The 12,922-nt window shown below is 36.8% G+C and overlaps 1 protein-coding gene across 1 annotated transcript in view; it reads left to right on the forward strand.

Moving 5' to 3' along the window:
• LDB3 (LIM domain binding 3) overlaps window positions 1-12,922 on the forward strand; it is a 71,333-nt gene that overhangs the window by 36,812 nt on the left and 21,599 nt on the right. The window contains exon 3 of the mRNA XM_035570252.1: window positions 7,220-7,295. Coding sequence (XP_035426145.1) covers window positions 7,220-7,295 — 76 coding nt within the window. The remainder of the gene's footprint in view (window positions 1-7,219; window positions 7,296-12,922) is intronic.

Below are 12,922 nucleotides of genomic sequence, written 5' to 3' on the forward strand. Positions count from 1 at the left end.
AAATATTCTATGGATGAGCTAAAGATAATCTCCATGTGAATTCTTGTATGTATTACGTTGCACTCACCATGGAAAGGTCATGATGAGTATCACTGGCGCATCTCATCAGAGTCAATGGGCTTACACAATTCAATACACATGACAGTTATAATCTTTCTAACACACAGTTAGTTATTGGTTGCATTCTGCAACCAGGAAGCCGATATGTTACCCCAAATGTTACAGCTGACAAGAAGGTCACAATGTGTTAGGGCTGGGACCTTTTCTTAGTGATTAATGTTGATTGGCCTAAGCATGGATGTGTCAAAATGTAAATTATTTGCTTCAATCGGATTGGAAAGGCTGAGACAGTGTTTTTAAGAAGTGGAATGAGGAATCATTCAATCAGGCAAAATGCTAAGGCTTTACAGGATCGATCTTGAAATGCATTATTGTGTACGTGAGGTTACTGGTTTCCTTTGGATCCTTTTTATTGTGGTGTTGCATGCCCATCAGCCACTAAAAAAGCTGTCAGGCCTCATTCTTTTTTCATCAAATCTCAGTTATTGGTGAAGAAAGAGCATTTGACCCATGTAGTAGCTGTGGTATATGTATTTTTTTTCAATTTGGGTTTCTTGAGAGTCTTTGTTAATTTGTCTGTTTTGCCTAGTAAGCAAGATGTAAATATATAGGTATCGGCACACTACAAAGTAGGGTGTGCATCTCTGCAGGTATCTCCAAGTAGTGCTTGCAAACATGTCAGTTGCTTGTGGCAACAGCTGAAGATTTTCCTGTCTTTCACAAGCTCTAAAGCTTTGCCCAGACAGTGGTTACTGAATGTTATTGTGGTGGGACAGTGCCAAGGGGTGTTTGGCTCCATGTACAACACAACAGTTCATGTCCTCTAAACAATCAGAAAAGGTGGTGAAAAAAGTTATTTATGGAAAGCTTATTGACGTATTTTAGCTTGGAAACAGAAAGAGTGACTATATAAATGAGTTGAACTGTAGTTAAGATCTAATTATCCCAGTTCTCTAATTTTTCTTTCCATATATGCTGTGTATGTCAATTAGAAATGCTCTAAAAGCCATGTGGCACATTGTAATGTCCACGTTCCAAGTAAGAGGAATTACAGGAAAACCAGCCAAGTAAATGTGCGTCAGTAACGGCTTCAGGAAATAAATTTAAATTAATTAAAATAACCCAAAGCTATTTGTGGTCAGGATGCTCAAAGTATCCAGAGTTTGGCTTTCGCTTTTAGAAAAAGTCGAGATGCAAGGGGAAAAAATAGACTTCATCTGTATAACATGAGAAGCCTATTTGGATTTGGACAACACCTGAACTCCTGTGTGTCTACAGAAGGCAGTTGTTATTAAGCTTTTTATTATTCTTTTGTGAACTTTTTTTTTTTTAAAGGAGATAGATTCATCCTCATACCTTTGAGGCTTGGCTGTGATTCCCTGATTTTGGTGCTGGTTCTTCAGGGTGATGCTCTACAGCAACCCCAAGAGCTGCTCTGTAATCTTTAGCTGAATGACTTTCACCCTTTAGAAAGTTATTGAGAAGCCAAGAGTTGCAAGACTGACCTGGAGCCTGATGGTACTTGAATGGTGTAGTCTAAAAATGAGAGGTACGCTATCTGCGTGGCAGGGGAAATGGCTATGTTTCACATCAGATACTTTTCAGCTAAAGAACTTAGGGAAATATTTTTGATGTCCAAGTCTTCAGAATTCTTATCTATTATGTTTACTGGGGAGAGTGATTCACATCTCTAGACCAGGTTGTGATAGGCTACATACAAGCACTGAATAAAGACAGCGCCTCTCCTGCTTTTTGTAACTCTCTGCTCTCCATTATTAGATCTTTCCATAACCCAAATGCCTTGTCCTTCTCTTCTACTAACAAATTATTATTTTCTTGTTTACCTTAATTAGATTTTTTTAGCATCTGGCAGTAATTAGAAATAATAAATACAACCATGTAATCATGAATAATAAAAACTATGCTGAACTCAGGGATTTCAAGTGAGGTTATAGACGATTAAGCTCTGAACTCTCTGATTATTTTGATTCTATTTCAGTCTCTCAGTTTTGATTCTGTAAAACCCTTCTCTGTAGCTTGGCAATCTAAATTCTGCCCACAGTTGCTGCTGGGGTGGAGGAATCTGAGGGCTGATGTCAAGTCAACTAAGAGGTGATGGGGGCATTAGTAGCCAGGCACTCCACTCGGAGGGAACAGGCTCGAGGGCAGATTGTGCAGGAGTTGGAGTGAAGAGATTTTGTCTAGCAGGAAGGAGGGGGAGGGTAAAAAAGATGGAGCAGGTGCTATGCAGTGTGGCAGGAGGAGTCAAAGAGAAAAGAAGGGGATATTATTTGATTGCTTCTCCAACATTTTTAGATGCATACTCCTTTTCTAAAATCACAGCTTCATACATACTTCTTCTCCTGTTCTCTTCCATTCCTTCCTTCAACAAAACTCTCCAAGGTTTCTCTCTTTCTCCCTCCCTTTCCCACAACATGCGCATCTAGCCTTTGCTCGGATCCCTTCTAACGGGAGTCAGGTATTACATACTTGCAAACAAATTCTCTTTCACAGACATTTGGATAGCTGCTTCCCTTCAGGCTGGTCACATTTATGAATAAGGCTTTTTTTATTTTTATTTTTTTCACATATTGCTATGGGTATGAGCATTAGACTTGGAAAGCATAATTGCCAGTCCTACAATCCATCCAAGTGCAGCGCAGTGCAGGGAAATAATTAACAAATCAGTCATCCATCCAAATACTAATATTTGTGTTCACCATTGAAATAGAGAGAGCAAAACTGCTGATGGAAGTATTTATCAAGTTTATTGCAGGCACAGATGATATCCCGATAAGGGAAAACCATGCCTTGTCCTAGCCCCACAGTGATCACAGTGATATTTGAAGTATTGTGAAATGCTCAGGGTTTTTTTTTTTTTTTTTTTTTTTTTTGTGATTCTCTTTGAAGTTTCTGAGGCTGTTTTACTGATGTCCCAAGCAGCGCTTAGAGAACTTAAAAACAAGACACAATATTTTCTTTGCAAGGCTTAGAAACAATAAGAAGCTTCTGTGTTTGGCAATGTAATTCGCTGTTTGGCTGAAGATGGACATGTCAAATTGGTGACCATGAAGAACATTTAGTCTGGCCTTTTTACTTTTTCTTTTCAAATTTTAATTAATATAAATATTATTGCATTAAAACAAATATGTATCAGAACCCCAACTCTGTAAACTATATTCTGCATCCCACTGTGTGCTGACCCACTCCATAATTACTCAATTTAATTAAAAGTAAAGTAGGTAAAATGTTTTCTGAGTATTTCTAACCCTAATTTAATCTGTTTTATTACCTTTCTGTGGACTTGATCTTTTTTCCATTTTTCAGTGCCTGAGACATTGTGATACAATTGTTAAGATGCTCAAAGAGCGAGTGCTCACATGCAAGGAAATTAAAGCAAGAGCTTACTGTAAGAAAAGAAATGTTGATTTTAGCTGTCCTGAGAATTCAAAAAGTGAAGATGAGATGCTGACTGGTAAAGTTGTAAAATATAAAAGAAGTCATGTGCAAATGAAAAAGAGCTGCTATCTCTTAGATCATGTCACCTCTCTGCAAGTATGGTACTATGCTCCCCTGAGGAAGGGTTAAAGTGTTCCTGCGTTACAGAACTCTCTGGTAGCCCTTCTTAGGCAGGCAGCTCTTCTTAATGCAGTTGACTCCTAATGAACCTTTGCTGCAAGTGCAAAAATATCAGGATTGAAGTCAAGTGCTCTTCAATTAAAGATGTATTTGCGTAGGTGGGAACAAGTAGAAATTTTGACAGTTTTATCAGCAGTTACATCAAAATGGAACTGCTTTGCAAAACTAGATCCATCTTGCTTTTGAATTTCGTTAAGGAAGAGGACCAGTACTGTGGGAGAAGGAATTCCAAAAATGCCAGAATGATTCATTTGTTCATCTTTTAAGGCTGGGGGGTTTTATATTGAAACGAGCTTTTTATTTCCATTTTTAACTTTGAAAATATAGAACAGAGTGCATGAAAGTTGATGTCAAATTAATTGCTTTGACTGGAAAAAACTCTCTTTATTGAACATTTCAACATCAGATCTGTAACTATCACAACCATTTGTGAAATTTGGACTTTCATCCTCCTCACAGCCCTACTAAGCAAGTACATTCCCTGAGTGTTTGGAATAAAATAATTTTGCAATCAGTGGATTAAAATGTAAACCTAGGTTTGCTTTTGTACAGCAGCACCTTCAGGACCTGGAAAGCAAAAATGTAAGTTAGAAGTGTTGCTGCAGGATTAGATTAATCTAGCAAAAGGGGGAGGAAAAAAATGTCCTGAATTTGCAGATGTTTCTCTCAGGAATAGTAGCTCTTATGTAAACAATCACTTTGTAAGTTCATAAGTTTCTCATTCCACAAATTGATTTCACCTCTTCTGCCCTTTTCTCTGGTGAAAACCTGTGCTTAAATCCAGCAACCCTCATCATTCTGTTTTTAAATATCACAGCTACAAACATCCAGGGCAAAGAGATGTAGGAGCCTCCTTGATTTCAAGTAAAATCTTGAAATCTCCAAGTCAGTGTGAAATGTAAATCGTAGGCGGATAGCACTGTGAATGACAGAGGTACATTATCAGTAATATTTGAAAGATATACAACATCTTCTGTGGTCAGTTAATGACTGAGAAAAATAGACAATAAACAACAGAAGTGATGGAGTAGTTTGGTAAATAAATCCCTTTGCTGCAATACAAATATTTTCCAGTTTGGCATCAGACATGCAGTATATGTTTGCTATATCGCTCTAAGTGACAAAAATTTTTTAAATTGCTGAGCAACTTTAGCACTGAAAATCGTAATCACTGGACAAAGCAAAAAGGACACTTAGTGTCTGCTGTGCCTGGCTCTGGTTTTGATTATGCCCAGTTCCCCGTCAACAACTTCACAGAAATACCTGGGTTTACTGAGAAATGACAGCAATGGAAGGAGGATCAGAATCTCTTCCTAAATCTTTGCCTATCCATAAATTGTTGCTGTCAGTTTTCAGCAACTCTTTGTTCTGGGCCGCAGCTGATATATATATATATATATATATATATATATATTTTCCATTCTCTGATTTGGCTATCTTTCATGGTAAGTGTGCATGTCACATAAATATGATTTATTTTTTCTCTTTTTAAGCTAAAATGGTTGGAGGAACGGTGGAGCGTCACTCCTGAAGGAAAATTAGTTAGTAACACGCCTGAGGAAAGTTTGTTCTAGGCAGTTAGTGGTTAGCTTTTGTTCTTGAAACTTGAAGGTATATATTTCTCATATAATTAATTTTTTAGGAAGTATACTATGATATAGTCCAACTGTGAATACTGTGAATATCAGCATTAGTGCCTTTTCTAGCCTCTTGTTTCAGGAATACAGTATGCCAGTGAAATTCATAGGTTAATTGCCTATTGTTTACCAAAATACCGGTTTTCATTGTCTCCTCAGATTGTTCATTTTCAAATTAGGGTATTGTCTTTGACTTCAACTCTCAAAACTAGCGTAATTTCCATCTCTTCTATAAAAAAATTTTCCAGTTTCTTTATGGATTATTATCTCATTTTTCCTAGCATTGGTTGGTTTGTTTCTGCTTACATGGGTATTTTATGTATGTCAACTAAAGCCATATACACAGCTCAACATGAAGTTAGGTATTAATGCAGGAATTGCCACGATGGATAAGCCCAGCTTTTATCTAGCTCAGTTTTCTTTCTCTGATAGGTGCCACTGTTAGGTATTTCAGAGGAAAGTGCAATATAGCCCTCTGTAAGGAAGGAATGAAGCTAGCCTGGAATGTCTCCCACTGTCGATCTAAGTTATGCCATGAAAACTGAGAATCTGGATGGCTACTAATTTTTACTGAACCTAAAGCATCTTCTGCAGTTTTTGTTAAGTTTATCTGTCTAACCCATTCTGACATCCTACTATTCTCATTGTCTCAATGTTGTCTTGTAACAATGAGTTTCACCTCAGGTTAATCAAGTACTCTAGGAAACAATGTTTGCCTTTATCAATTGTACATGTGTTGTCTTTTCAATTTCACTTAATGTCCAGGAGCACAGCTTTATTCCCCTTTTTCTATCATTCATTATTTTCTACGCCCCTGTAATGTCTTCCCTTACTCATTTCCTCTCTAAACTGAACAGTTCCAATTGTCTTAATCACTTCTGCCTGAGTAACAGTTTTGTGTGCTTTTAAGTATATTAATTTCATTTTTGTTCCTCTATCCTAATTTTGAAATGTAACTTTATCGATAAGAATTCCAGGCATACTGATCTGTTGGTTGGCAACAGGGTAGTAGTTGTGTAATTCCAATTCCTTTGATTATTTGTACGTTTTTCATTTCATTTTCTCTTGTGCTCCCATGTTTTCTGGGAGGATTTCAGAGGGTTATTCAGGGCTGCACAGGTTCTCACAAAAGCTCCACAAATAGGTCTTCACTTACCGGGGCATCCTAAAGTACTTCAGTTAACATTTGTCACTGTGCTTTATTGACTTTCTTTGTTATGTTTCAATGAAAGGGTGAATAGTGTGTTTTGCAATCATTTTAATAAGGATTATCTCTGTTTTTTTAAATTATCATGTACATATATTTATCATACGCAGGTGAAAGGTGGGCATTTGGAGTGCAGTTAACTAGCTAGTGATCTACTCCTGATGAAACTATGTATTCTCTAATATGAAGCTCATGTTTCTCCCTGTACAGGAGTTTGAAGTATGCTAATTGCTACATAGTTTAAGGTATTAAATAATCTCTTGAGGACTTGATCTTGAGATGCCTCAGAATCAAAGTTTAGTTTTTGCATTTTAAGACTTCTATGTCCCATTTTCCAGTGCATTGCCCAAACCTGAATTTATCTCTTGTTGTGGCTGATTGGCATCTATAAAAATTCAGTTCGTCACAAGGTAGAGGAAAATGGATGATCTTCCAAGTCAGAGGCTGCTTCTGTAACTGCTAGCTTTTCATCATTCAGAGAAAATATATCAAACTTTATTTATTTCAGACATCGAAGACTTTTGCAAATGAGAATGTAGGAAAAGCAGTGTGATCACTAGAAAAAATCTAAGCTTTGCCTAGCTTTCACTCCAGATGAAGCGACATTTTTGCATGAAATGTAAAATTTTATCCAAAAATTAGGAATCATGATTAATATTTTTTTTTTGATCCCCAGATCTAAACGTCCAGTGCCAGTTTCAACCACAGCACCCAAAATTGACTCTCCCAGAGCTGTAATTCCCCACCAGAAGGTATGTAACACATTTCTACTCATCCAAAGTTAACATTTTTATCTACCATAGTAAAGGTAAATGGGTAAAGGTTAAAAAATAAAATAAAAAAAAAAATGGGTAAAGGTAAACCTACTACAGAAAATAGATTTTGGCCCTCCCAGATAAGTAAACATGGAATGAATGCACAGGTAGCAAAACTGCCTATAATGCAGTGTACTTGTGAATTTGTACTTTGCTATTTTCTGATTAGCAGAACCAAAGCATCTTGCTATCCTCTGACACAATTTGGTCTAATCAAGCAGCTGGAATCTGTTGTCTTCTTGATTTTGCTTTCATCTAGACTACTAGAATCTACCAAAAGTTTTCAAAATATACACTTATTTTTGTTTATTCTTCAGGAAAAGCCCATTAGACTGTGCCTCAGTGTAACTAAATCCTGACTGCAACTGAAAAGGCAGTGGTTTGGAAAGGGGACATATTAGGGCATTTGAAGACTTGCATATTGCATTCTTGTTGTATTATTAAATAAGCATTGAAATAAAAGAGAAGGTAAGTCAATTTAGTGAATAACAGCAAGTGACAGAGAAAACGGATGGCTTGGTTTCTGTTGTCAAAGTTGGTTATCTTCCATAATTTAAATTTTCGTGTTAAAAGAAACATCATTCGTTGACTGTACCTGGCAACTCATCATCTATATTTTGGAGGCACTGAGAAGTAAGGGTGTCTGAAAGATGGTGTACATCCTTAGGCTAAAGTACTGGGGAGGATGTTTGTATTGCTGATAGACTTAATTAGATAAATGGAGAGGAGGTAAAATCCCCATTGCTGTAATTTTACCCATTCTGTAAGTGGCAGTTTCATCCCAACCTTGTAACATAACTAAGAAGCACTTAAAATTAAAATACATGGGGAACTAGGTGATCTTCAGTTTTTAGCAGTTCTGATTTCCGTAGATAATTTTTATGGTTTTTTTTTTTAATAAATGCCATGCTTTCCAAATTCAGAGCTCAGAAGGTAAACATCATCCATGTTAACTGCTGCAGACACATTCAAACTAGCAGAGAATGAACTTGGGGAGAATAATTTGATTCAATTTTATTTTGCCAAGTTTGAAATGAACCTGAATGGCTATTTATTAGTTGAGACAGAAATAATGTTATTTCACTCTGGATCTTGTAAACTTTTCGGCAAGGGAAAAAGAAATCAATAATTTATCTTCCTCAGAGTTGTTTCTGCTTATGTCGTGATTTTGTAAATACACTCTGGGAGAAAGTTATTGTAAGTCACCAAACATAAATTCCTAGAAGAAAAAGGATCATTCTTTTAGTTGTACTGGTGTTCCACTGCACCAGCAGTGGAAGTGCAGGAAGAGGGAGAGAGTACTTATTTTCCTTAAGAACTACACAGAATGCTGTTAGTATTCAAGGCAGCAAGTACACATCTCTCTTCAGAGTTATTCACCAACACAAGACTGACAACTATCATTTGAGACCCTCAATCACACCTGTGCAGGTATGACAGATTTGACTACTTCCATCCACCACAGGTACATAAAAGCCTGTATAAAGATGCATCAGATTTTTATTGGCTCTATATTAGGTGCGCTTCTTCCCTGGCAGGTGTTAATTTTAAAATTACTGCCATAGACATTCAAAGCTGTTTACCACACAAAACTATTTTCTCCTGTAACTAACTACCCTATAGAAGAGTTAACTTCACACACTGTAGTTTTTTAAAAGTCCTAAAAATGCCTTTGACATAAAAGATATAAAGTAAAAGGTCACTTCACATTTTCTATTTTAATCCTTCAGAGTGATATGAGAATCAAAGGACTTGGTCCTTTTTCAAAAGTGTGTTGTCTTACACTTGAGCATTCTGTGTGGGTGCTTAGGAAAGGTTTATAGGGGATGTTGAAGGTAGCCTATTCTGAATGGGCTACAGGCAGTAGTTGCAGCTGGAAAAAAGATTTACAAGGACCTGTCTGTGGGAGGAGGTAGCTTCTAACTGAAGGTATGGTGAGGAACAGGTTTTCTAACAGTATTCAGACATTTTTTTTAGGTAGAGTCCTTGGCCTAGGGGAACAGGCAGCAGTGGAGTGCTGGAGTGGGGTACCAGTAGCAGGCCAGGAGTGACATTTATGTTTTGGAGTACAGAAACTTCTGACCAGATATAAAAACAGGAATTGTGAAACCCAGCTTTATGTCTTCTTGGGCTAAGGCATGTATCTGAATAATAGAAAAACCGAGGTAGACAACAGTAATTTTAACTGTTAGAAAGTAATCAAGGTAATGCTGAGTGTAGAAAGTGGAAGACTTCTCTGAGGGTGGTTTGGAAGGGAATGAACCATTGGAAAACAGGTCTCAAAATCCAGAATAAAAAGTCTTCAGTCATGCAAAGAGCTGTATGGGGATGTTGAAATAAGGTATGTTAAATATATATAAATATAAAATATATTAAGTATATATAAATATACTGGAAAATCAAGGTTCCTTGCTTGTCCCTTTATTATTTATATCAGTGGTTATCACTGTAGAAATGAAGAATTCTTTGACACATAGGCAAGAAGCTGTCTCCTCCATATCCCTGCCTGACAGTGTTTAGACTGATGGTTCACATGAAGTGAGTTCAATTGCATATCCAAAATAGCAAAAAAACTGCCTTACAAAATGTTCATGGTAGTGCTGTCCTTGAACATCAAGGGAAGTTTTTCTTGCCTCTCTCTGGGTCAAGGTTAAGGCATGGCAATGTTAGCTAAAGAATCTGCATCTGCAAGTTTAGTGTCTTAGTATAAGACATGAATTCTTTTGCACATTATTGCCGATCTGACTCTAACTTCCACTAATTTTCAAGCATGTATTTCTTCTTTTAAAAAGATGTGAGGAAGGTTTAAGAAAATCCTGAGTTCTTCAGCATGATAGAAATTTGTCTATGTTCCCCAAGTAACATACATTTTCTCCTTACTTTCTTGACCTGATCCATGTTATGGATGATACAGGTTCTGCAACCCTAAGTATGGCATCAGCTGTGCTGTAGAACTATTATTAGAAATAAGAGTTTGACTGATTTGCAATTTCACCATTTCCTTCTCTAAAATCAAACATGCAACAATTTTGTTTTAGGATGAGTTGAGGTCAGATATTTTGCACAGATGAGGCATAGCTGGGAGGAGGGCATAACTAAGACTGAAAGCATTCAAATAGCAAGAATAAGCATGAATCCACAGACTTGAGACTAAGTCATCAACAGTCAGTGAATTCTTGCAGCTGTTCAGGGGGACATAATACAGGTGAGGATTGACCTCAGTGCAGTTCAGCATGTTTGAGCTGAAGCTTGAAGGCTAAACACGTATCTTTAACACTTGCCTCTTTGTGTAAAAGTATTTAGACAGCCTCTTTAATTTTGGTTATATAACTACACTTCCAAGCACGCTTACTCCGGAGTCCCATTAAGGATCTCATAATGCTTAGGACTTGTTTCATGACAAAATTGGAAACCTGTGTGGCTAAAAGAAAATAGATGAAGAGATGACTGACTTCTTTAGCAAAGCATAGTATGGAAGAACAGGCTGAGCCAAAAGCTGTTTGTTGGGTGTCTTTGAGCAGAGTCACTTAATGCCATTGTGCCTCTATTTTCTTTTCTGTAAAAAGCTTAAGGTAACATTTAGCTTCTTCTTGGGCATGCTGGGGAGGTCAAGTTCATTACTGTCGTCAAAGAGTTTTAAAATTGCTCTCCCAGAAGTGCAAAAAGGTGGAGGAGTTTATGAAAGGCTGTATGGTCATAGGAACAGACAAATAGAACTTGGTCTGTCAAATGAAGACCCAAAAAACTGGTAAAGTATCTTCCTATATAAATTTGTTTCTCATTTTTCCCATATGTAAGAAGGAGCATTTACCTTTCTTATAAATTAAATATTTATAAGGAAAAGGATAAAATATTGCAGTATGGAAATTGAGCTGATTCATAGCTTCCTTGTATTCCCAAAAGTTTGAGACTCCTCTACGTTTGTCAGTTCAAGCTTAGTCACTGACATTACACTGGGAAATCAAAACCCAGTTTTCCCCACGTAGTGTAAGGGTTTGCTGCAAGATCACAGCATCCTGCTTCAGGGAAGAAGCCCATTGCTCAGTGTCAGAGCCTCCTCTTCTGGTCGGCTGAAGAGTAGCATCAGACTGGCACAAGTGGAAATGTTAGCTTGCTTTTCCAGCCACAGAGACTATGAGACAGAATGGGATGAGAAAGCTGGGCAGCAAGAGAGTGCTTGTTACTATTGCTGAGTTTCATGAGATGTCGTGCCAGTGGCTACGCTGCTGCTCAGTATTAGAAATGTGACCTTCACATTTCAGAAATCCTTTTGCTGCATTGATCTGTTTTTGCAACTGAACTGAAAGGGAAAAAATAAAAAAGTTTATTCTAAAATATCATCCCAAGAATAAACTGAATGAGAGATACTTTGTAAATCACAGGAAAGAGCTAAATGAGCTGATTATTGGGCAGTAATTCTTCTGCAGAAATTAAACGGCAGCTTTCTGTTCCACTCCTTTCTCTCCAGATAAAGGGAAAACACCTACATTGAAACTACCATGAGTATTAATGCAAAATGGAGGATGCTGCTAACCTGGCACTGCTGGGTTCCTAGGACTTCTACCATTGGGCTACTAGTGTGCTAGTATTCCAGCTGGAAATTGTTTGAGGAGTAAAACCAAAGCTCGTTCATGTCATAAAGCTTGGCAAAATCATCAACTGTCATTTCTTACGGCTGACCTATAATTTTCCCTTTGCTTAATGTTAATGTCCAGTAACACAAAATTACAAAAATGCATTTTGATTGAGGAAATATGTCTTTTCTCTCATTAGTAGTTAACACTGATACTGTATAATTAGAACTCTTTGCATGTCCCTTTATTACATGGTTTAGAAAGGAAACCCACAGTAAATTCAGATAAAAGAGTTTTCAAGGTTACAAACTAATATAGCTCTGTTATATCCTGTTTCTTCTTCCTTGCCTCCATATTGTTTTGTTTTGTTTTTAATGTTTATTTTTTCCCCTTTGCTAGCAAGTAAAATTAATTTGCACAAGTGGTGACTTAATTTATGAACACATCCTTGTGCATGTGCCCCTTTTTAAAAACATTTTTAGAGAGAATCTGTGCTTTCTGCTTATTTATCGATACTTGGAAACTTGCAGTAGGCCGCTTAAGGTTGGTTGGTTAACCTTTTCAACATCAGGGTGTAATGGCTGAAGTACGTAATTCAATTTTATTTATTTATTTAAAAAAAGAATAGTCTGAAAAACACTTCTATGATTATTTATTTCAACAGCCTCGGGCAGCTGTTATTGCCAGCTAAAATCTCTTCCTGTTTATTGCCATGAAAAAATGTTCCCAGTTCATTTTATCTGACTTACATGTTTGAATCAAAATGTCTTAAATGTATTAATGCTATGATTAATTTTATCCTCCAGACCTTTAATTTTGTTGGGTGTGTGTTTGTTTGTTTGTTTGCTTTTTGCAATGAATTATAATTAGCTAAGTCATATTATCTTGATTTTTTTCCCCTAAACTCCTTAAACCCCTGAACTTAAATATGTAATATAGAAAAATCCACGAGGAGAATATAAAATATTTATCTTTCTAGTGAACCTTAAA

The sequence above is a fragment of the Cygnus atratus genome, chromosome 7 (assembly GCF_013377495.2).
Source record: "Cygnus atratus isolate AKBS03 ecotype Queensland, Australia chromosome 7, CAtr_DNAZoo_HiC_assembly, whole genome shotgun sequence".
NCBI lineage: Eukaryota > Metazoa > Chordata > Aves > Anseriformes > Anatidae > Cygnus > Cygnus atratus.